Below are 25932 nucleotides of genomic sequence, written 5' to 3' on the forward strand. Positions count from 1 at the left end.
ATAAAATGACTGAGAGACAAGATAAGAAATTTATAGGCTCATTTTATCTACGAAAATAGGTGTAAAACCCCTAAAATAAATATTAGCCAACAAATCCAATAATTATTTAGAAAATACATCATGTCTAAGAAGCAATTATCCTAGAAATACAAGTATGGGTCATCATCAGAACATCTGTCATTTCAGTGGGTTAAAGAGAGATTGTGAGCAAAGGAGTGGTCCAGTAAATAGCTCTGGCTGAGGCTTCCCTGGTGGCTCAGTGGTAAAGAATCTGCCTGCCTATGCAGGAGACACAAATTCAATCCCTAGTCTGGGAAGATCCCACATGCTGCCGAGTAGCTAAGCCTGGGGACTGCAACTACTGAGCCTGTGCCCTAGAACCTGGGGACTGAAACTGCTGAAAGCTGCATGCCCTCGACCCCGAGCTCCAAAATAAGAGAAGACCGTGTGCTTAATGAAGAGGAGCCCCCGTTCACTACTGGCGAGAGAGAAGCCCTTGCAGGAGTGAAGACCCAGAACAGCCATAAATAAATAAATAAAATTATTTCTAAAAATATTACTCTGGCTGGAGCATAGAAGACAAGAGAGGATGTGGGGAGACCCATGAGTAGAAAGACTAGCACAGTGGTGAGGAGGGGGGTGGTGCCTTGCACCAGGGTGGTAGCAGCAGCAATGGCCCCCCAAATCACTAGGAATTACAGAAATGCAAATTAAAATAACAGCAAGATACTACTTTGTGGCCATCATAAAGGCAAAGAGTAGAACACATGTATTAAGTGTGGGTGTGGACTTGGGGAGGAAAAGGCTCTGTGACGTGCACTCCTGGTGGTGGGAGTGTAAACTGGCATCTGCCTTGCAGGAAGGCAGCATGGCAGGATGGATCAAAGCTGAAGATGTGCGTACTTGAGTACTCAGGGATCATACACAGAATACAGGCCTCAGAAAAAAGGTTCAAAGGAGACAGACACAAGGGAACTCCCTGCAGCACTGTTTTTGAGAGCAAGAAGCTGAAGGTGACCTAGGTCACCACCACCAGGGCAATGAATGGAATGGGTGAGATAGTAACAGCACCTACTTTACAAGACTGCCATGAAGGCTAGACGATGATATGTAAAGAGCTTAGAACAGTGTCTGGCAAACAGTAAGAACTTTATAAATTCACTAATAATATATATAGTTATTATGATGAAATACTAAGTAACATTAAGAAACAATGATGTACAGCTCATAGTACTCATAATACTAGGTGATACATAGTACTTACACATAGTACTCATAATACTATAGTATACTATAGGATACATAGTACTCACAATACTAGGTGAGAAAAGTATGAAAAAGAATAAGACTTATGGCATGAAACATTATTGATGATTAAAACACATATATACTCCTCCCTCCCCCAACATTACAGATTTTTCCAAATATACATACACATTAAGGACATAATGAAACATATTAGACATGGTCATAAGGAGAGGGGAGCAGGAGTGGGATTCAACAAAGGTGAGGAAACATAAATAAAAGAGAAGGCCTTGCTTGGATCACTAAGGATGATGTATTATGACCTAAATTATATAATAACACGGTTATCTACACAAAAAGGATACCTTTTTAAAAACAAAAGAACGTATCATTAGGTTAGTTTTTCATTTTATAGGTGAGAAATTGGAAGTTCAGAGAGACTGTGACTTCTTTATTGCACAGTGAATCAGCAGCAGAGTGAGAACCAGAATCTGCATTGGTTTGGTCTTCAGAAGGCAACACATCATTTCTTCCTTCCATCGGACTGTCTATCTATCTATTCAGTAAATATTTATTGAATATCGAGATCTCACATGCTGGGAATATAGCAGCGAACAAAACAGACCCTTCTATTATGGAACCATGTGAACAAGTGAAGAATTACAAATGAAGCTAAGAACTCTGAAGAAAAAAACCCTGATTTATTAGCATTATACAAAGAACTTTAACCCAAACTGGGGTATAGGGTCAGGCAAAACTTTTCTTAAGAACTGACATTTAAACAAATTTAAAGGATCAATAGGAGGTTAAGGAGACAAAGCGGGTGGGGTGTGATGGGAGTAAGAATGAGGACAAGGTAAGAGACATTCCAGAGAGAATGGTGAATACAAAAGGCTAGGGGGGACTGGCATAGATGACAGGCACACACAGGCACCGGATTATACAGGGCCTTGAGGGCCGTGGTGGAGATCCTAAGAGCAACGGAGAGGCCGTGAGTGACTGTGAGCAAAGGAGTGTTCCGAGAGGTGTGTGGAGAGCAACGGAAAGGACTAGAGAAGACGCAGGGACGCTGCAAAGCAGGCAGGCGCGACAGACAGCAGTGCAGGAGAGGGGGTGGTGTGCATGAGAGTGGTGGCAGCAGTGGTGGCAAGAAGGGAACAGATGGGACATTTGGAATATAGTCTCAGTATAAAGTTATGTCTATAATATAAAAAATATCTCTGATGATATACATTTTAGTGAGCTTCCACAGCTCGCTGAGGTTTTACGGAAGTGTGCTTCCAATTGTCTGTAACAGGCACCTACTGAACATTAATTCATCAAAGGATCATTGGAAAAAATACGATAATGCTCCTGGGGTGACAAGTTCCTTGGTTTTGAGCAAGAAGGAAGGAAAATGGGGCTCCAAACCCTTTGTTAAATTACCATTCACCACCAAAGACCGTTTCTCTGTTATCCGGCTTCTCTGGTCGTTAGTGAAATGGAAGCCACCCAGCCAGGATGCGGGTGGGGTGCGGTACGCAGGCAAGTCCACTCCCATAGCCAGCTGCCTGACTGCTGACAGTTCAGAGCTGAGAACTCAATCAATTCATATTTAATATTTCACAGAATCATTTCCTGAAGATCCTAATTTGAACATTCTAACACCTTCTGCACTTTTACATCTCACTTGAGACCCTCACTTTTACACTCCACTTTATTACCATTTTAGTTGATTTCATCACAGCTTCATGGAAAACAACTTTACCCACAACCATTTCCTGTCATTATGAGGGCAGAATTGAAGCAATCCCCTGCTGGAGTACCAGGGAGTTTTTATGATAATTTTACCACAGGTAATGTTGTGATTTTTAAGCACATTTCTCTCTTGTAGCACTGAACCGATTCCTGTCCTTAAAAAGATAAGTATCGAATGCAGCTATAAAAGAAACATATCCATATCTTCACAATATTAATGAACCAATAAATTCAAAAAGATCACTGTGCACCAGACTGGTTCACCTACCAGGCACCTGACATCATACAATCTCTTAATTTTACTCAAATTAGTGACACATCCATACCCTGTTACACTGAATTATGGGGCAGGAATAGGCCATTGGATTTAGAGGCCCCCTCTCAAAACATTTTATACAGTAGTTTGCTTCAACAGCCTCCAAACATCAAAGATTTCATTTGATTCACAAAACCACAGCCTTCACATCACTAGTTTAACAAATAAGTAATACCATAATGTCCAAAAGGCTACTGAAATCTTTCTTTCCATTTTTAAACATCTTTCTTGGGATATAATTGACACACAATAAACTGCAATATTTGAGATATACAATATGTGTTAGACGTCTGTACACACTCATGAAACTGTTAACACAGTCAAGAGAACAAACCTTTCCCTCAATCCCAGAAGTCTCCTCATGCCACTCTGTAATTCCTCCCCAGCCCCAGAGAACTGTGGATCTGCTTCCTGTCATTATACACAAGTTTTTGAGATGTAGAATTGTTTATAAGTGGGACTATATAATATATATACATATACTTTTTGGTTTGGCATCTTTTCTCTAGATTCTCCAGGACTGTTGGTTTACTCAATAGAAGCATCAAGTGAATCACTACACTCCCTACCTACCCCAGGAACAGGACTTTGCTGAAGTTAGTGGCTACACGTGGGAGCAAGTGAGTCCTGGGGTGCGTGGAAGGCTTAGGTACTGGCTCCACCCACTCCGCCTTGTCTCTTCATATGCAGTGTGGAAATAGTCTCCTTTGAAATAGAAACATTTTCTTCTGACTACAAAAGTAACACACATTCACTGATGAAAACATGTAAATACAGAAAAATATGATTAAAAACATGAAAATTACCTGGAATCCCACCATCCAGAAAACCTCTATTAACATTTTGATAGTCTTCCTTATGTTCTTTTTTTAATGCATTGTTATAGACTGAAGTATATCCCTCCCAAATTCATATTTTGAAATGTTAACCCCCAGTACCTTAGAATTCGACTGTATTTGGAGGCAGGGCCTTTAAAGAGGTAATTAAAATTAAAGGAAGTCATAAGGATGGGGCTCTGATCCAATAAGACAGGTGTCACTACAAGACGAAGAGACATCAGGGACGAGAGTGCATGGAGAAAAAGCCCTGTGGGGCTCAGTGAGAAGACGGCCATCTGCAAGCTGAGGAGAGAGGTCTGAGGAGAAACCAAACTTGCTGACACTTTGATCTCAGACTTCCAAGTTGTAGAACTGTGACAAAATAAATTTCTGTTGTTTAAGTGACGCAGTATACAGCATTTTTTTTAAAGGCAGCCCTAGCAAATTAATATATGCACATATAAAAATACAGATATTATCTTTAATTTTAAAATACTAGCATCTATCTGGCCATAAACATGGTATCCTATTTCTATTTTACCTTATATTATGGCTATTTCCTTTTTTATGAATGCTTATACAGGAATTTTGATATGTTAATGTGCTAGAATTTATTTAATCATGCTCCTATTGTTGGACATTTGTAGTCTTTCCCATTTTTTGCTTATCATAAGTAACACCATGCTGAACATTAATGTAAAAAAAAAAATGCTCTTCCTGAAGCTTTTCTTATGATAAACTAAAGGTGGAAGTAGTAGATCAAGGGATATTTTTAAGACACTTAATGCTGCTGCTACTGCTGCTAAGTCGCTTCAGTCGTGTCCAACTCTGTGCGACCCGAGACGGCCTCCTACCAGGCTCCTCTGTCCCTGGGATTCTCCAGGCAAGAATACTGGAGTGGGTTGCCATTTCCTTCTCCAATGCATGAAAGTGAAAAGTGAAAGTGAAGTCGCTCAGTCGTGTCCGACTCTTAGTGACCTCATGGACTGCAGCCTACCAGGCTCCTCCGTCCATGGGATCTCCAGGCAAGAGTACTGGAGTGGGGTGCCATTGCCTTCTCCGAAGACACTTAATACATATCATCAAATTGCCTTCTAGAAAACTTATACAACAAATCTCAGCAGTATATGACACTGTCCATTTTGTGATAACCTCACTCATACTAAGTATTCTCTTTTAAAACATCCTTGCCAACAGGATTTTAAAATGAAACTTGACAAGCTGATTTTCAAGTTCACTGGAAAAGAAAATTTGAAAAAATAGCCCAGAAAATTGAGAAAAAGAATAGCTATGAATGTGAATTTACAGTAGTATTTTAAATGATGTGACACACAATCTAGAAGAGATTTACAGATCCATGCTACATGCTATTTTTCCCAAAGTGTGCAGAAGACCTAAACAGACATTTCTCCAAAGAAGACATACAGATGACTAACAAACACATGAAAAGATGCTCAACATCATTCATTCTTAGAGAAAAGTAAATCAAAACCACAAGGAGGTATCATCTCACACTGGTCAGAATGACCATCATCAAAAAGTCTACAAACAATAAACATTGGAGAGGGTGTCGAGACAAGGAAACCCTCTTATACTGTTGGTGGGAATGCAAACTGGTATAGTCACTGTGGAGAAGAGTGTGGAGATTTCTTAAAAAACTGGGAACAGAACTGCCATACGACCTAGCAATCCCACTGCTGGCCATACACCCTGAGGAAACCAGAATTGAAAGAGACACATGGACACGTGTACCCCAATGTTCACTGAAGCACTATTTACAATAGCTAGGACATGGAAGCAATCTAGATGTCCACCAGCAGATGAATGGATAAGGAAGTTGTGGTACATACATGAAATGAAATATTACTCAGCTATAAACAGGAACGCATCTGAATCAGTTCTAATGAGGTGGATGAACCTGGAGCATATTATACAGAGTGAAGTAACTCAGAAAGAGAAAGACAAATACTGTATATTAACACATATACATGTAATTTAAAAAGACGGTAACAACAACCCTATATGCAGGGCAGCAAAGGAGAAACAGATGTAAAGAACAGACTTTTGAACTCAGTGGGAGGAGGCAAGGGTGGGGTGATTTGAGAAAATAGCATAGAAACATGTACAATACCATATGTAAGGGCTTCCCTGGTGGCTCAGAGGGTAAAGAATCCATCTGCAATGCAGGAGATCTGAGTTCAATCCCTGGGTTGGGAAGATCCCCTGGAGAAGGGCATGGCAACCCACTCCAGTATTCTAGCCTGGAGAATCTCCCTGGACAGAGGACCCTGGTGGGCTACAGTCCATGGGGTCAAAAGAGTTGGACACAGAGTGACTAAGCACCCACCACCATATATCAAATAGATGACCAGTGCAAGTTCAATGCCTGAAGCAGGATACCCGAAGTAGGTGCCCTGGGACAACCCAGAGGGACAGGGTGAGGAGGGAGGTGAGAGGGGGGTTCAACATGGGGGGACACATGTATACCTGTGGCAAATTCATGTTGATGTATGGCAAAAACCATCACAAGACTGTGAAGTAATTATCCTCCAATTAAAATACATAAATTAAACAATGATGAAAAGAATGAAATAATCAATAAAGGATTTCAATTCAAAACAACTGTTTACATATTGTTACAGGTAAACTCCTACCTCAGACCATACACAGAATAAAAATTTACATTAATTAAAGAGCTAAATGCTAAAAACCCACATACAACAATATAAGAAAATGATGACCAACCACAGCTACAGGGGAGCATATTTTTATAATTTGGACTGAGGACGAAGATTCTAAGCAAGTCACAGAATCCAGATGATAGATAAGAAATGACTGACAGATAAGGCCAAATCAAAATTAAAAAGCTTTTGTACAACACAGACACCATAAACAAGTTTAAAAGTAACTAACAGTCTGGGAGAAGATATTTTCAAAATATATATAAAAGACAAACATGAATATACATAATCTGCAAATTAATAATAAGCAACAAAGCAACAAAAATGGTGACAAAGAGTATGAAGACGTTAATTAATTTAAAAAAAAAACACCAAATAGCCAAGAAACATAAAGATACCCATTTAGTAAAAACTTTAATGCAAGTTAAAACATAGAAATATTTTATTTTAGTTGTACTATTCATGTAAATAAAAAAATTTTAATTAGAAATATTTGCCAATAAAAATCCAAAAATGGTATCATAATTCAGTTTGCCATTTCCTTGATTATTATGAAGCCAAACTTTCTCCGGTTTATTGACTATTAGGTTTTTCTTTCTTTTAAATAAATTACTGTTTGTTACACATTTCCTATTGGGGATTCACATTTTTTCTTACTTAGTTGGGAAGTTCTTCATATATACTAAAGACAATTACTCATTGTCATATAAGTTGCAATTATTTTTTCTAGTTTGTCAAACGCCTTTGAATTCTGTTTACAGTTTCTGCCTTTGCTTTTATGCTGAAGAAGTAGTTCTTTACCTTGAGACCAGATAAATACTTATTATTAGTTCTCAACGAGTAATGTAAAATCTGAATCTTAACAGGAAACTAGTTTCATATACAGTATGAAGAAAATCTCATGTGTTTTCAATTGTCAACTGTCTCAGCACCATCTGCACATTACCTTTCCATTCTCCATGGATGTGAAATGTCACCTTTAATCTTGCACTACATTCATATGTATACGCAGATCAAATCCAGAGTTTGGATGATTGCTTAATCTACCAGTTTATTCTTGCATTAACACCATACTACCTCAGTACACAGTACAAATTTTAATATCTAGTGGTAGTAGGCTTCTCATTTCATCTTTATCCCTTCATTTTTTGGGGGGAAAGGGAATTCCATTTATTTATTCTCTTGGGAAAATTTTAAAGAGCATAATCAAAGTTGTTGTTTTTTTTTAAAGCCTAACAGATTCTAAATAATCTTGCCTTAAATTAGTAGATTAAGATGGGAAGAACCAATGTGTTCACTATATTAAAGTTTCCCATCCTGGAATATAGCTTTCCATTATTCAGTGTTTCTTAAAGATTTATAGTTTCTTTACATGAGAACTTATTCCTAGGTAGGTATATATTGTTTGTGGGAAAAAAAGTTAACAACTTCCAGCAGATTTCCCCAACGTGCTCAGCTCACACCCATCCCATTTCCGAGCTCACATCATCTTCTGCCTCTCATCTTTGTTCTTGACCCTTACCCCATCTCTAATGGCATCAGGTGGTTCAGGGACGGACGATCCCTGTTAACATGGCTAAGGATGGACTAGGTATAAAGGAAAAGTACGGCTCCTGAATTGTTACTGTGTTTATTGTTTTTATGGCTATCATGAGTAAAAATTTTCCATTAAACTAATTGGTTACTGTGGATATTTGAGAAAACTTGATTTTTGTATATACTATTATATCTGACTACATTCCTTAGAGTTCTTATGTTTTAGTAATTTTTCAGTTCATTCCCTTGGGTATGTTATCACATCACATCATAAATAATGATATTTGGTCCCTTTCCTCCAATGTCTATCATACATATTTCTTGTTCTTCTCCTACTCCTCTATCCCCTCTCCCCACCCCCAAAAGTACAGAGCAATGTTAAATAGAAATAGTAATGAGGGGCAGCTTCATGGGCATGCAACGTTTTCTTTCAGACAGGCCCTGCACTCAGAAGGGACCTAAATTTAGTTTAATGTTCCATGGCCCCCTCATAATCTTATCTTTGAACTTTTAAAATAAAGTCTAAGGGGACAATGGAGCAAGCCCGTGAACAGAGGAGATACGCAACATACATGTGTCCACAGTTTGCCACTGCCCAATTTGTGAATAGGTTTATCAAGCCCCAGAAGTACGGAATTCCAGTGGACTCACAACATGTGGAGGTTGAGCGAGACTCAAAGCAAAGCCAAGGTCAAGGTACCATGACTGTGCCTGAGCAATCTGGGCCTGAGTAAATTTACTGTGCCTGAGTAAAGTGGTCCAGAGAGGCCACTTTCTCTTCCAATCAGAACTTGCCTCAATGCAGGAAAAAAGTCAACTTTTTAATAAGCACTACCAACCAAAGAACTCTATCATATCCTTTTTTCACTCTTGTTATTTCCCTATACTAGCCAGATGCTTATGTTAAAGATTATGACATGCTGAAAAATAGGGCAACTCGTATATTCTTCGCCCTTTAGTACTTTCTTCTTTTATTTTTTAATTGAAGTATAGTTGATTTACAATATTGTATTAGTTTCCATTCTTCCTTATTAAGGAAGCTTAGTGAGTAAGTGAAAGATAGAAAGTTTTGGTAAAATGTGTGTGAATTAAGAAGTGAAACAAAAACAATATAGTTTTATGCAGAATTTCCATTGTACTGGGTAAGAAGTAATACATACACATGTATGAGCTATCAAACATGAATTGTGTAACTTTGGTCATTTGGCATAGCAGATAATGCCCTTAGATTTGCATTTAAAACCACCATTACACAATATAAAGATGAAAGATAAAATTCATCCTGACAATTTAAAAGTTATTTTTCTTAGAACATTAATCAGCAAATAAAAACAATATGCCAGGTCAGAAGATTGCAAAAGAAAGCGAAAGTCTTTTTTTTTTGTTAAAATACTTTTAAATGCACTTGTTTCCTGCACTTGGAGCAAGGGGCTCCATATTTTCATTCTGCATAGTGCCCTGCAAATTAAATAGCTGGCCCTGGGAGTAATGATGGATTTTTTTGGTCTGTTTTAGGCTTTATTGGAACCATCTCTGATTAAACCTCACTATTTATAAAATGGGTCATTACAGAATTGTTTTTGATAATAAAAGACTGGAAATACCTACATATCTATCAAAGGGGACAGGTTAAATAAATTAAATTATAGCACCTCTAGCCAATGCTGCACAAATGTAAAAAATATAAAGCATGAGAAAGTTTTTTTGTATTGGTAAGGAAAGATCTCCAAAAACATTGCTAATTTAAAAAATACATATATGAATATGTGCTATGTTTTTAACAAAACTGGGAAATAAGAATACATATTTGTATTACCTACTTAAAATGTTAAGTTAAAAAATTACCTAGCTGGTTCTGGGGTGGAGGACTAGGGTACTAAGGTAGCAACTGTAGTGAAGTCGCTCAGTCGTGTCCGACTCTTTGCGACCCCATGGACTGTTGCCCACCAGGCTCCTTGGTCCATGGTATTTTCCAGGCATGAATACTGGAGTGGGTTGCCATTTCCTTCTCCAGGGGATCTGAACCCAGGTCTCCAGCATTGTAGGCAGACGCTTTACTGTCTGAGCTACCAGGGAAGCAACTAGACCAACAAAATTAGATTTTACATCCCCTTAGCTGCTTGAACAGCTTTCACAGTCAGTAACAGAGAATGATCTGCCTATTTACAACCTGGCTATTCAAAATGCCAGTGAGGCAGAACTGTGGTTTGTGAGAAAGTGATACTGCTGCATAATATTGGATACAAACTCCATGATGTCCCATTTAAACACAAGTTGTGCATATTTACATTTCCCTGCGCACACACACACACTACTATATTCCTTCTATAACAAGTAGGACCCAAAAAATTTAATCCTATAAAAGGTACATGTAAATTCTGTAAAGTAAGAGCAATAAAGACTTTTTCAGGCAATCTTTATTCTCAAACAAACAAAAAACCAACAAAACAACAGGTATTAAAAGACAATGAAACTTAATTGTACACGAAGGACCACATACCAAATTGAGAATCCTAAGTGACTGTGAGAGGGTCATTTTCTAATCGTCCCTGACTCTTTCCCCCAGATAAAAAATGGTAGCCCATTCTTGTTTGAGAACCCGGGCTCTCTGGGTGGGAGGCAAACAAACTGTATTACATTCTTCATGCATTATTGTGGGGTGTTTATTTTATTTGAATTCTTCTAAAACTCTAAGACTCTGTGAGAAAATAATGCTTATCTTCTCCACAGAAAGGGTGAGAGACTACAAATAACTCTTATTTCTTATTCCACTACCAGATGCACAGTGGTCCACTGGAAAGGGCACTGGCTTTGAAGTGGGTCAGACATAAATAGGCCTTTGTACACAGGGGTCATTTTATGTGACTCTCCCCCGACTCTGTCTTCTTCCTTAAGAAGATTTAAGGAGCTTCATCACCTCTATAGGTAGGTCTTGATACCATCTCCAAACTCAGGTTAGGTACTCCTGTTCCAGTGTTCCTATAGCATCTGCTGAATCCTTCCCAGAGATGACTTATTTTACTGTGTGGTCACCGTCTAAGTGTCTTTCTCCTTCATTAGCTCAAACGCTCCTCCAAGGCAGAAACTGCACCTGCGCATCTTTCCCTCCCCAGTGCCTCAGATACACTTGGCAGCCTCTTAATAAACGTCTGCTTAATGCCAAGTAATTTACAGTAGATAAAGAAGTTAAGCTTCACTGACAATTAGAACCAGCCTTAGTATCTGATTAGAGAAACAGGCTGGGAAAAGCAAAGCCTCTTGGTGTAGACTAATCCAGACGCTATATAGCGCCATTTTTAGAAAACTCTCTGAATTAAGGACCCCTCTGCTATTCCAACAAGTTTGCTTCTTTGCCACATTCTAACACCTCCACCCCCTGGTGAACTCCCTCACTCCCAAATCTCTGTTTCTGCTCCAGAGGACACATTTTAAGGGCGGAAGTCAGATCCCCAGTTCAGTGGATGCAAAAGCCAGTTACAGCAGACTTCCAATTGTTTACTTTCCCAGGACCTCAGAGAATTCTAAACACACTGCGTCAGAGTATTTTGAGATGACAGTAGCAAGTACAGACCACCTACTTTCTATTTCCTGCCTCCAGCTGGGAACAAGCAGCAGCCATTTTGTTGCTGTGTAAATCAGCACATATGTATTGCTCTGCTTTATTTACTAAATTCCTCCAGGCCCAGCTCAAAATACTATTCTTCATAAAACCTTATCTTACTAGGCAAGAAAATACGTTGGGTTCCTTCACACGCCTCCTAAACCTTGAACCTTTCTCCACACTCTGCTTGTGTCTTTGTCTGGCATTCTCCGCTCCACGTCTCTATGCCATGCCAGTGGGCTTATCCAGCTACTGTGAGTCAGATGGGAAGTTTCCTGATGACTGAAGCCCCTTTCACACTTTCTGCCTTTGCACTCATCATATCTCTATCTGCTTTCAGCTCCATTCACTCCCTTGCTTTACACTGTATCTCAGAGGCTGAAGTTCCATAAACTACATTCCCCAAACTTGCCAGCCTGGTGTGGGTTTCTCCCTGTAGCTTTGTTTCTGCTGAAGCTCTACCAGTAGAAGAAGCTGGTGAGAATGGAAGATGGGAGGATGCTCCTGGTAGTACTGTAGGTAGCACAGAGGCTGATGGACACGGGCTCCAGCGCTCCTGTTCAGACCGCACAGTTCCTGGTGGCAGCAGCGGTGAGCGTTCCCAGAGCTCCAGCAACACAGACACCCTGCGCTTGTGCTGCCTGGTTTGGTTGCCCCACCTCAATTACTAACAAGAAGTCGAATAAAAAAGCCACCAGTCTTTTGAACCCATGCTGGTAGACACAAAGATACCACTTAATGGCCTAAAGTTGGTAACGGAAGCTTTTTCTTACTCCCTGAAAGGGTTAAAAAAAAAAAAAGACTTGAATTTTGAGCCTACAGCTCTATGTTCTGGTTGCCATCTCTTAAGCACAGGTAGCGCGAAGGAAAGGGACTTAGAGAGCTTATGCTTTCCAGGAGAACCAGGAGACCTTAAGAAGGGAAACCAGACTCATGCACTGCTAAACACCACACTCTAGTATCAGTGTTAAGTACTTACTATTCTCTCAAGTTTTACTAAAAAGCATATTCTCCATTCATCTGTAAGACTTATAAGAAGAGAAGAGCTATTTAAAAAGAAAAATACGCAAATGGCCCTAAAAATATAAAAAGATGCTCAATTTCTCTTGCAAGAGAAATGTAGTTAAAACTGTACTGGGATACCATTTCTCACCTATCGAACTGGCAAAAGTCCAGAAGTCTGACAATATGCTCCACTGGCAGGCTGTGAGGGAAAGACATTATCATATATCGCCAATGAGAATTTTAAAATGTTATACACCCTATGGAGGTGAATTTGGCAATATCTAACAAAGAAATACATGCATTTACCCTTTGACCATGCTGCTATTAAAAAGAAATAAATAGTATCTTTCTATACAGCTAGCTCTAGAAAAGCATTAAGTACAAAAAAGGCAAGGTAAAAAAATAAAGTATATATAGAATATAGTATGCTATCAATTATTTAAGAATGCGGGGGAGGATACAAAATACAAGTTACATATATATTTACTTATTTTCCTTTTTTTTCCCCCAAAAGGATAACCCCAGAAAAAGGGGAAAAGGAGATTACCTACAGGAGTAGAGGGGACAGAAATAGAAACTGAATTTCTCTAAATACACACAACAGCTTTGTATATTTGATTTTAGAACTATGTATGTATTTCACACAATTATAAAACAAAAAAATTTCAAGGCAATCACTGAATACTGAAAGCAAAACGGAACAAATGAATCTATATGTACACTGAAATAGCTATATGACCATCCAACGAATTATCCTAAGTGTCTTTAAAACACAATAATTTTACTGTACATCTCTCATGGGATATACCTTAAGGGCCCAAAAGGTTACTGCAAAAATCTTGAACTATTTTCAGAAATCATGTGGTTTAAGGTAGTATTATAATGTAATTCTGCAATTATTTTGTATGTACTGAAGACAAAGCAAATAAATTATATTGTGCTTTATACTAGTGGCCAAGATTTTCAGTATGGAAAAAAGGAGATGAAAGATCAAAAGGTTAAACAAAACTTTGTGTCAGTTAAGTTCAGTTCAGTTGCTCAGTTGTGTCTGACTCTTTGTGACCCATGGACTGCAGCATGCCAGGCTTCCCTGCTTAGAATTTTAATTAGAAATATCAGCATGCACTCTTGATACTATTTACCTGTTGAATATATGATAAATAAATAAACATATGTGTATTCATCTCCTACTTCTGTTTACTGAGAAAGCCTAGGAATAGTGACCAACCCAATAGGAATTGATTAGGCTGAGGTTTCCAAATGTCATTTCCCATTTCACAGAACCAGGGGGCTTCCTGCAGAAATGGCTGATTCCAGATCAGAGACAATAAATGTACAAGATGAAGCTGGTACATTGTGTCATGACAGAAATCAAGGAACTACTGCGGACTACTGAGATCATGTTAGAAAGACTCAACAGCCAATATGAGGAAGTTAAAGATACGGACAATCTGAATATCAATAAAAAATAACCCAAGGGATTAAAAGATGTCCAATTTGTTTAATCTCATAAATTCAAAATGATATTCTCCTTCCTCCCTCCTCCCCCTCAAAACCCCCAGAAACAAATCTTACTGGTTACCTTTGGAGGATGCTAGGTAACTACCTTTTTAATTTGAAAAGTGGTAAAAAAGAAGAAAGAATATGACATTTATCCTACTTTTCCTGGGCAAACTGCATTTTAGGATTATCAAATGAGTGTTCAGGAAAGTTTTTCTAGAGGAGGAACGATAGGATTAGAATAGAATCATTTTATACATCCAAATTATGAAAGAATGAATCTAGGAAATATTAATAACCATGAGTGGATGTGACTATCCAAGAGAGAGAGGCAACCAAAGATTTCTCTCTGCTTCTTGATAGACATATACCACCATCTATAGAGCATTTTATAAACAAACAAACAGAAAACAAAACAAAAAAAATCCTGAATCAGATTTAGCCTCTATCAAACTATTAAACACAAGAAATACAACAGAGGATCTATTACTATGGGGATCTAATCATCAAAATCCAGGCTGTTTAAAACTCTGCAGGACAAAAAGTTAGTTTCTTCAACAAACACATTATAATTAGAGAGGAAAACTAAAAGAAAAAGACAGGGATAGACATGTGTAAGGAAAGCTACAGATTTTAAGAGATTTATGAGTCAAAAGAGCTACCTGTTGACAGTATGGACCTTAATTGAATTCTGATTTAAACAACCTATAAAAACACATAATCTCACTCCAGACGTTGATTCAATTATGATTATCTGAACACTGACTGGGTATTTAATACTCAGAAGTAATAATGATTCAATTTCGGGGTGTTATAATGATATTGTGTTTATGGCCACAAAAAGGAAGGCTTTACTTTTAGAGATGTATACTGAAGTATTTATGGATAAGATGATAGAGTGTCTGGAATTGGCTTCAAAATAATCTTCTGGGGAGGAAGTAGGCAGCATACAGATAAGACCAGGTTGTCTATGCGTCAGTAATTCTTTAACCTTAGTGGTGTGTATCATTCCCTCTACTTGAACAACTAAGACGGTATTCAAAGAAGTGAATTTAAATACAAGATTAAATGAAAAGGAAGTTTTGGCAAGTATTATGAAAAACTAGAGGGATTTGGCATATACCACAGACATATCACAAAGTGGAGTGCCAAGGCAAGCAAATACATTCTTTGGGAGGTTTAATGTTTAAATAGCACTCATATCTATTTATAGCAGTCATATCTATTCTAACTTTCCTCTATGCACCAGCAGTAAGAGGTTAAGTTTCCTGCAAATGCCTCCTAACAAAGAGGCAAGACTCTCCCAGGCAAGAATACATCCCAGCACTACCCAGAAGCAGCCACCAAATAAGAAAGGGCTGTGGTGGCAGCAGCAGATAAGGTGGGAGAAGAGCTGTGAGTCTGATGCCCAGGTCTGGTCGGTGCACTTAAGGTGGGCCCATTCCCATGGATGCATGAACCCACAGGGTTCCAAAGCCTCCCCAAGAGTCTGTGCAAATGAAGCAGTATGAAGAGTGACATGCTATCAACAAAAATGTGAAAAAAACCCTTTGGTGGAAAAGGAAGACTAAAATCTTACAAAGCTGGTATGGTTATTTTTATTCATGTTTCTCCTAACATCATTATACATTTTAAATAATAACATTAAATCTAATTTTAAAAGACACAGTTCAGTTCAGTCGCTTAGTCATATCCGACTCTTTGCGACCCCATGAACCGCAATATACCAGGCCTCCCTGTCCATCACCAACTCCTGGAGTCCACCTAAACCCATGTCCATTGAGTCAGTGATGCCATCCAAACATCTCATCCTCTGTCGTCCCCTTCTCCTCCTGCCCTCAATCTTTCCCAGCATCAGGGTCTTTTCAAATGAGTCAGCTCTTTGCATAAGGTGGCCAAAGTGTTGGAGTTTCAGCTTCAACATCAGTCCTTCCAATGAACGCCCAGGACTGATCTCCTAAATGGACTGGTTGGATCTCCTTGCAGTCCAAGGGACTCTCAAGAGTCTTCTCCAACACCACAGTTCAAAAGCATCAATTCTTCTGCACTCAGCTTTTGTTATGGTCCAACTCTCACATCCATACATGACTACTGGAAAAACTATAGCCTTGACTAGACGGACCTTTGTTGACAAAGCAATGTCTCTGACACAAGTATTTTTTAAAGTAATTTAGGAGAATATTGGACTTCCCAGGTAGTGCTAGTTGGTAAAGAAATCTGACTGCCAGTGCAGGAGACACAAGAGACATGGGTTCTATCCCTGGGTCAGGAAAATCCCCTTGAGAAGGAAGTGGCAACCCACTCCAGTATTCTTTACTGGAAAAGTCCATGGACAGAGGAGCCTGGTGGGCTACAGTCCATGGTGTCACAAACAGTCAGACACGACTGAGCACACTCAGCAGCAGGAGAATACCACTCTAATGAGAGTAGCCTGAGCTATGAAACAAAGGCCAGGAAATATGATAGAAATTCTGAATCTCGAAATGTAAGGGTACAGCTGCTACTGCTAAGTCACTTCAGTCATGTCTGACTCTGTGCGACCCCATAGACGACAGCCCACCAGGCTCCCCTGTCCCTGGGATTCTCCAGGCAAGAACACTGAAGTGGGTTGCCATTTCCTTCTCCAATGCATGAAAGTGAAGAGTAAAGTGAAGTCGCTCAGTCGTGTCCCACTCTTAGCAACCCCATGGACTGCAGCCCACCAGGCTCCTTTGTCCATGGGATTTTCCAGGTAAGAGTACCAGAGTGGGGTGCCATTGCCTTCTCCTAGATACCACTAGTTATTCATGATGACATTATTGTAGTTTTATATTTTCCCCTATGAAAACCTGGCATTGGATCAGTGGTTCTCAAGGGAGAACAGCATATCTCATAGGATAGAAGGAGCAGTAGGCAACTACAATTTAAAAATAATTCCAGGTGATTCTTACATACACTGTGGCCTCACTAAAGGACCACTTCTTTCTTGGAGGTCCGTGTAGAATGGCTGTGGCTGAGGCCTGTGTGCAGCTAAAATGCACCTGATCACCAACATGGAAAGCTGGCCATTGCTGTTTCAAATGCCCCTGTAAATTTGGCACAGCTGCCATGCCAGAAAAAGGATAATGAAATCACCCTACATGCTCTCATGACTTAAACCAGCTCCCTGTCTGCCCAGCATGGAGGCAACTTAGAGCCATGAAGACAGTAAAAGCAGAGCCAGCGGGGACCCCACTGCAGGCCATCTGCCGACAAGCACACACACCAACCTGCCTGCCTGCACCGCTGCTCCTATTTGGAGGAGGGACGACAGGCAAGTGACTGCAGTGCTCTTGGCAGTCAATGTGAGCATCTTAGAAGAGGGCTTGAAAAAAGTGTCTGACCAGACACCAGAAATACTTGTAGCCTCTCTACAGTCTTCTTTTATCCCTTGACATGTCTGAGACTATTATGGCTTCTGATAATGCTGACTAACTCAGTTTGGACAAAACAGAGAGACCAACAGCAGCATCCCTCACTACAAATGATTCTGAGTTTCATTCCTGCAGTGGCCTTTCATGCCAGATAGGTTTGTTTCTTCGATAATTACAGTGCCTACAAACCTGTCCTTCATCCACTAAGAAGGGAAAGGGGCCTTATATACAACATGCTCAAAATGCAGTCTACCAGGCTGAAGTGAGTAGCCAGATGCTCTACACCTCCTATGGTTGCAAAGGTGGTTTGGTTCCTAATAAGATCCTTCTCAGTAAGGATGCTCTTAACTATACAATCACATGCACAGTCAGGTCTGGTCTAGAAAACAACATGGGCAGCAAGTAAAAAGGAATAGCCTTTCCAAAACACTCCATCATCACAATTCTATGCCCCCTCACAGAATTAAAAGCCTTGATAATATCAGGTAATGCCCACTGTTAACTTTCAAATGGTTTCAAAGTCACAAAGAGGCAGGATGGGGAACACATGTATACCCATGGCTGATTCATGTGAATGTATGGCAAAAACCACCACAATATTGTAAAGTAATTAGCCTCCAATTAAAATTTTTAAAAATTCCAAAAAAAAAGTCACAAGGCTTATCAACATTTATATTTAATACTAAAAACTACACCCATTGCAAAGTCAAAACCAAACTGTTTTAGTTGAGCTCTAAAACTTTTCTATACACTGGAATAATTTCTACTCTTGCTACTTTATTAGTATTACTCTCTCAAATTTCCCTAAAGGATTATGTTTAGGAAACAAAAAGTGTTATGAAAATTTAGACTTTTGACCATTCATAGAATTAGTAAACATTTCTAAGCTACCCTCATCTTTCTCATTCTAGTTTTCACCATGTTTTTAGGACATTGTCAATATGTTCTGTGTCCCAGCATGAACAGGACTTGGGTAGGAGATGAGAAATGAGTCCCTTTGTAAAGGTAAAGAACTACTTTAGGTATACCAAGGCATGGGTATCTTATCCCTTCACTTGAACATAAGAGAGCTCCTTTTCCAAGAAAGCTGCAGTAAAGGTGCAGATTCAAGGATCTAGTTAGTTACAAAACATGATCTTGGTAGGAAATGAGCAAAAACCTGTAGGCATGGATTAAAGAAGAATAATCAGCCTACACAGAAAAAGCCACTCACGGTATCATAATGTTAAGGGCTGAGACAGCCAGACTAAACATGACCTAAAACAAAAGCAAAAACAAAGCACAACAGAAAACAACCAAACAACTAAATGAAATTTAAAATGTCCTTTCCAAAGATTAGCCAGGCTGAACTGGTCACAAGATAATCTTCATTAAGGTAATTTAGTTACTTTGGTCTTATTTTAATTACATGCAGTCATTTTCTTGAGGTGAACTTGACAAAGAAGGGCAAATAGGGACTGCTGTGTCTATGAAAAGGAGATATTCTCATAGCTGAGCACACTGTTCATATCAAATCAAAGGCCAAAATACCTGCACAGCCTTGGAAAGTAGGAGCACTGGATCAATATTATACTGACTTCCTCCCTGATCTTACCCACCATTAAATATAGAAAAGCCTCTTGGTACAGGAGGCTGTGCCCGACTATCACAACCATTCCCCACGGAGCAAATCTGAATGAATCACTAGAACATTTCCAATTCTGAACTACTAGTATAATATTTACACTCTTTTAAGTTTACTAGAATTATTATTTTGACTACTTCTAAAAATATAAGCCCTTTCTATGTCACTCAGCCAGAAGGCATTTAAGTTAACCAGAGCTCTTAGTCAAAGCTGATTAACAGGTGAATTAAGATGAGTTAATGGAATAACAAAATATTTGAAGATAACATAGCTATGTGATACATAAAAATGTAATTGTAACACTTACCTATCAGCCCCTTCTCCAGAGTGAAGGTTTTGTTTGTAAACATACATTCAAAAGCCACAATGTGAAAAATCTTATTCACTGTGTTGTGAGTCCCAACTATTCGAATATACCTGGGGGTAAAAAGAGGAGAAAATCTGTTGAAGAAAATGAGCTTCCATCATAACAAATCCAAGGATAAGAGAAAAAGATATACTACGTAAACATACAGTCTACCAGAGCACGGACTGAGAGAGACTCTGAACAGGCTTCAGACCCTGTACCTGCTCCTTGGGGTTAGCTCCAACTGAGTCTAGAAAAATTACAGCAGAATTAGGGAGGTACCACTTTCCAGAGAATGAAGTAGAACTTAGACATGGTTTACCTAGAAAATCAAACCAGGGGCTGTTCAGCTCAACTCCCAAATGTCAGCACAATTATACATCCATGAGACACTGACACTGGAGAATAACAGCTTCTATCCTTACCTCGTGGTTAGGAACGTGCCTGTGCACAGGTGCACGAACACACACAAAATCAAATACTTTCCAACTCAATGAAAGGTTTCACCCATTGGATGAAATGCATGAAATCAATACTGCTTTCTCATTTAGAGTAAAAAAAAAAAAATCCATAGACACTACTGAAAACCACTCACAGTTTCTTGTATTTTAATGTTGCTCCTAAATTCTCATTAGGATGTGAACCCTATATTTTTACGCCAGTCCCCAACTTGACTGCTAGGATGCCGTCTCCGGGCCAGAGGAAGTGATGTGCGGAGGTGAGCCAGCCTGCTCTGCAGCCTCCCTCCTGGCCGCAGGGAGCTGGCATCTGCACACAGTGCAGAGTTTCATGGGGCAGGTCTTGAGCATCTCAGCCTATTCACCCTCTGGATCTCCCTGGAGGCTTCACCTTTGACAAACAAGCATTAATATTGGAGCAACTTGCCCCTTTCATTCTCCAAAGGGACCTGACAGTTCACAGGTTAACGAACAGACAAACGGACTCTTCTGAGTGTCACTCAATTCCACGGGGAACGTATTGTGCTACACACATCCTGGAATTCTAAAGAAGAGCAAGGCAAAAAATAACAGATGAACTGATAACGCTCTCCCAAATTATGAACTATGTGCTCTGAAGGATGCAGCGTATTAAGCGTATTAAACGAACAGATTTCAATTAGCAGATGACAGACTGGGCAAGGTTTTAGTAATATCTTCCCTCCGCTGTGTAAAACAACCTTCCATTTAGATGATGTAATTTTACTTCTGAGTTAATCGCTATTCACTAATTTGGTAATTTCCTTACATTTCTCATCCCTCCAAGTTAACTGTATAATGTAAATGGCAATTTAAAAAAAATTCACATTATAGAGGCTATATTTGGGGGTTCTGTATCATGAGCTATTTTCTCTCCTGTTTCTTCAAGCCTGAATCTCACCGCAATCCCTGTGCACCTCATTTAGCCATCTGCTCCTTGACATGAGCTGATCGCTCATCTTCATAACCAATAGTAATGCCCTCTCCTGGACTGGCTGCTCTGTGTTCCCATCCCCGCTGCAGGGAGACACCATTCTTCCTGTGTGGAGAGTCAGGGCAACTGCTGTGCTCACCATCGCCCTCTGGGTAAGCAGGAGGTTGGCTATGATCTGTTCTCTCCAGCCTTCAGGGCAGACAGAAGGTGTTGACTTTACTGGGTTTGGGTAGGTGGATGGGGTTCACTTAAAATAAGTCCTAAATGGTCTGAGTAGAACAGATTGTGTTGTTCTTTACTGCTGGCAGCAACAATCTCTCTGGGCTTTCTGGAATGGAAGGGGTGTGTTAAGCCTGGCACCTTGGCCTGAATCTAATTTTATCCATTTCCTTAAACCCACAGGAACTCAACAAGCATAGCATTTTCAACCGCACATGGTCGTGACAGTGAGTGCTGCTATTTGCAACCTTGGAGGGAATGTGGTTTGGTGGAATTTGATCAGATCATTTTCCTGTTCTCTAGGTCAAATCTTTCAAAGGAGAGATAGCTTTCCAAATACTGAGGAGATAGAGGAGCAAGGGAGGGACTAATAGGGCCTTCCCCCAGTGGCAGTTCTTAAGGTTAACAGTTCAGGCTGACCTAAGGGGATGCACTAATGTTCCCTCCCTCTCTTTCTTTTTAAAACATTATATGGAATCAGCCTCCAAGTTTAGGTAACAGTCATTTCCCAAATTTTACCCTGGTGTAAATATCAGGAATGGGAGAAATTAAAGAACTTTCCCCTCTCTCATCCCCTGATTATAGGAAACTGAAAATAAAAAACTGTACTGGAATATATTTTACAGCCTTAATGATAGTGTTTGTGATAACTAATAAGATAATATATATGATTGCAAAAGCATTGAGAGATGCCTCCAGATAAAAAAAGTTCTGTATAAATGAAGATAATGTTATCTCTGCTGCATAATCCTGAGGTCAAATTAGCAATTCACCACTGTACATCACACTTCTTGATTAGCCTGTTATATGTAATGCTCCTAACAAGTTTAATTATTCTAGTTCTACAATACTCTCTAAGTCTCCATAAAATTATAGCCTAATTTACAAAAGTGGCATAAAGTCCTTACTCAAATACACATTAAAAAATGGTAACAAAGTCACAGCAAAGAAGCCATGCTCCTTTTCTCCAGCAAAGAATCGTTTAGCCAAGGACTCTGTCCTTCACCGAAGATCTCGACTAGAAATAGAAAACAGGCTTAACTAATCCCCCAACTTCAGTGACTGGTAGGGCATCCTGGAGCTCTCCATTAAGAACTCAGGGGCCCTGTCCAGCTCAGGGGAAAGCGTGCCCTGATCCAGGAGCAATGTCCAGAGGGAGAAGGAGGAAGCACCATCAAGGTACCATCCTCGATCACAAGCAGATTTTCTTAGTGAGGCTCACAATGGAACATCCTGCAGGCAGCAGTAACCACTATCCAAGCTATTGAAAACCCAAGGGCTGGGGATGGGAGAGATAGAGTCCTCTCTACCTTTTTTTTTTTTTTTAAAAACAAAACTTGCTTCTGGGTCATGACACCTAACAAGAAGAAGTAGATCCTACATTTTCTTTGTCACAAAAGATTTTGAGTAAAAGGTAAAACTTAAGCTTAATTTTCTTCTTTCAACATCATCTCTCCAATGCATACTCAGACTCTGATCTAACCTGATGATAAGGGCAGTGGCAGCTAGTGACTTCATCAGTGTGCAGAAAGGAGAGCTGCTGAAAAATACGACAGCTATCCTTTGTTCTCTCTGAGGTCCTCAACAGCAGCTCAGACAGTTGGAAGATAATTAAAACTTAAACAGGGACGAGGAAGGCAGATATGCAACAGATTGGCCCTTTCTGATGGAGATGAATGCCGTCCACACGAACTCTGGTGCAACAGTCTGTTTCCAACGGTCTCCTCTCTTCCCTCTGTTAGCTGTCTTCTAGTCCTGCTCACAACGCCTGGGGCCTCAACAGTTCCAAACAGGATGTTTCAGTGCAGAAGTTTCTAGGAGCTATAATATTGTGGGTGAAAAGAGATTCTTCTTTGATAAAATTAAACCTAAACCCCCCATGGATAGCACTCTAAAACTGAGAAGCACTAGAGTTTTAAAGTACTAGCTTTAGTGTCTAACAGAACCAGGTTTGTCGCCCAGCTCCATCACTTAATTAGCTGTGTCGCTATGGGAAAAAAAGCTTTAAACCTTTTGAATCACAGTTTCCTTCTCTATAAAATGGATCAATAAACAAATCTTATATGATATTTAAATGAGATAAGTAGTTAAAGTATCTAGTGCAGGGTGTGGCAGAGTACAGTATCATTAAACAGAAATGCAAAGAGTAGATCCTTGGAAGCAGAATTTCTTTTGGACTTAGAGACTGTTGGGTGTCTGGGAGTGCATTCCTAACTACAGGTGTTAAAGTGGTGCATCCAGGCCCAAAGATGGACCTCAAGAGCACAGGCCAGGACTAGTCGTCCCTTTAGGGCCCCACAGTATAGGTGTTATGGTCCATGGCGAGAATCTGCATTCCAAATGCAGATTACCTGCCTCTATGTCACTTCCTGCTTTAAGCCCCTAGTCTTTAGAAAAGTCTCTTTTAAACGTTCTTGACCTAAGTAAGCTCTGCATAAAGAAACAAGGGAAGAATCTTTTGCCCATATTTGGTCCAGCTACCTGTGCCTACAGAAGAGTTTCTTTTTTTGTGCAAACTCTGGAAGTTTGGGGTTTTAATTTACCAAGAAAAATAGCACTTCTTACAAAGAGACACCATAATACTGTGACCTAGAAAATTTTTCCCTTGGAGATTTCATTGTATTCCCAGCCTGTTTTGGGGAGGTACTACAAACTCCTATTCTTAATCTTCTTTCCATCATTTCTTGTCAGGATGCTACAATATTTCATTTCTAAGCCACAAACAACACATCTTTAACAAACTGAATACACAAAGCAGCAACTTGCACCCCTCACTTTAAACCCATTGGAATCCTCGAGTCTTTGTTTCTTTAGTCTTTAGCCTACTTGTGGTTACAGTTTATCCTTAACCTTTGCCTCTAGTTACATGATCACCTAACTTCTGAACTGAGCAGATTCTACTACAAGATAAGATTGAATTCAGCAAAAAATATTTAAATGAGCTCTCAAGGGATAAACTAAAGCCAAAATCCATCAGAATTTTATTCTCTTGTAAACAAAACTTTCTTCTCAAATTGAACTTTATATTCTTGGGTTAAACAAAGACTCTGGAGAAAACTAGAGGTAGCCTAAGGCTGGGATCCCTAACAACACAAGAAGGAACCCCTAACATTTTGGCTCTTCCTCTGAGGTGCCCATGGAGAATTCTGCAGAAGACTGTCCTTTGCTGTGGCCAGAAAGACGACAAGAACTTTAACTACAGCATTTTCTAGGGACTCAGGACCATGTGGGTTTGGAATTCACCATTTCCACAATTTCCCATTTGACCTTTCCTTGCAAGGAGATATGAAGAATGTATATAAATAATTCTCCAGCCCAAGAAGCTGGTAACATCTGTGGGTTTCCCCAGGATGATATTTTCTTCTAGTTCTAGGTACAGTGTTAACGCTCTTCTAATCAAACCCAGATTGGAGGGGAAAGTGACTTCAGGTCTTGTTGCTAAGGCAGCAAGTGGAAAACAGTTTACTGCCAGAATGACAAAAAGCTTCTAGGAAAAGCATGTTGCAACAGAACAGATTTGCTACTGTTAGAAAACCTGCCCTCTGGCTGATCTGTGGAGCTATAGATTCTCCTCCACTGACTTCAGCAAAGGGTCCCAGCAGCATTTGCTTATATGAGAGAGGAAGACTTATTGAAAGGTTAAGCACTCTGCAGAGTTAGCCTAAGCAGAGGCTACTGTCTTGGAGAACAGCCCTGAAACTGTCTGACCATTAGCCCTGCAGAGGGAGCAGTTATGTTCTAGCAACTCCACTACTCAACCTGAAGGGCAAACAAAACAAGAAGTCATTTTGTTTCCAGAGAAAATTGATGCTTTATAGAATCTAGCATGCAGAGCGGATAAGACTGGTAAATAACTACTAACACATCATAACCCAGTGTAACCCAAAACAGAAAGTCATTTCAACATCAGAGATAAATATTTAAGCATTGTTTTTCATTTGGGGGAAATGTGCACTTTGAACAGTAGGCTTTTTCCCCATCTCTGCATATGTAGAACCTAAAACCTGCCATAATGCCTTCAATCTATGAAAACATACTTGAAATTAATATCACAAAAGAACTATAATATTTATTTACATAAATCATATGAAAATGATATAATATGTAAATTTGCTTAATTCGTTTCTACTTGCACATTTACCAGTTAATAGCCCCTGTAGGTATACTGGGTAAATCTGCTATTGATCAAGATTTAACAAACACTTACTAGATACAAGAAATTCTGCTAAACACTGTTTGAAATGGACCAGAAAGACAGGACATAAACCTTCATCGGGAGAAGTTCATAGTACAGTTTAGAAGGTAAGACTAAGACCCATCAAACTGTATGATTTTTGACAGGATTAAGCCGAAAGAATGACCTACTTGCTAGTAGGTCACTAGCTTCACAATGCATTAGAAAGAAAATCGGAGGCAAGTTCCTTAATTTCTCCCAGTCTCAGGCTCCATATTGGTAGCAATGGTAAGTAGAAAGACATAAGAGCTGCTGACCTATTCACGCA

At 39.5% G+C, this 25932-nt stretch overlaps 1 protein-coding gene across 6 annotated transcripts in view; it reads right to left on the reverse strand.

Annotated features, from left to right (window-relative positions):
* BTBD9 (BTB domain containing 9) overlaps positions 1 to 25932 on the reverse strand; it is a 413001-nt gene that overhangs the window by 130599 nt on the left and 256470 nt on the right. For all 6 annotated transcript variants that reach the window (XM_024983455.2, XM_024983458.2, XM_024983456.2 and 3 more), the window contains 1 exon segment: positions 19763 to 19872. In XM_024983455.2, coding sequence (XP_024839223.1) covers positions 19763 to 19872 — 110 coding nt within the window.

This window comes from Bos taurus, chromosome 23 (genome assembly GCF_002263795.3).
Source record: "Bos taurus isolate L1 Dominette 01449 registration number 42190680 breed Hereford chromosome 23, ARS-UCD2.0, whole genome shotgun sequence".
In the NCBI taxonomy this organism is placed as follows: domain Eukaryota; kingdom Metazoa; phylum Chordata; class Mammalia; order Artiodactyla; family Bovidae; genus Bos; species Bos taurus.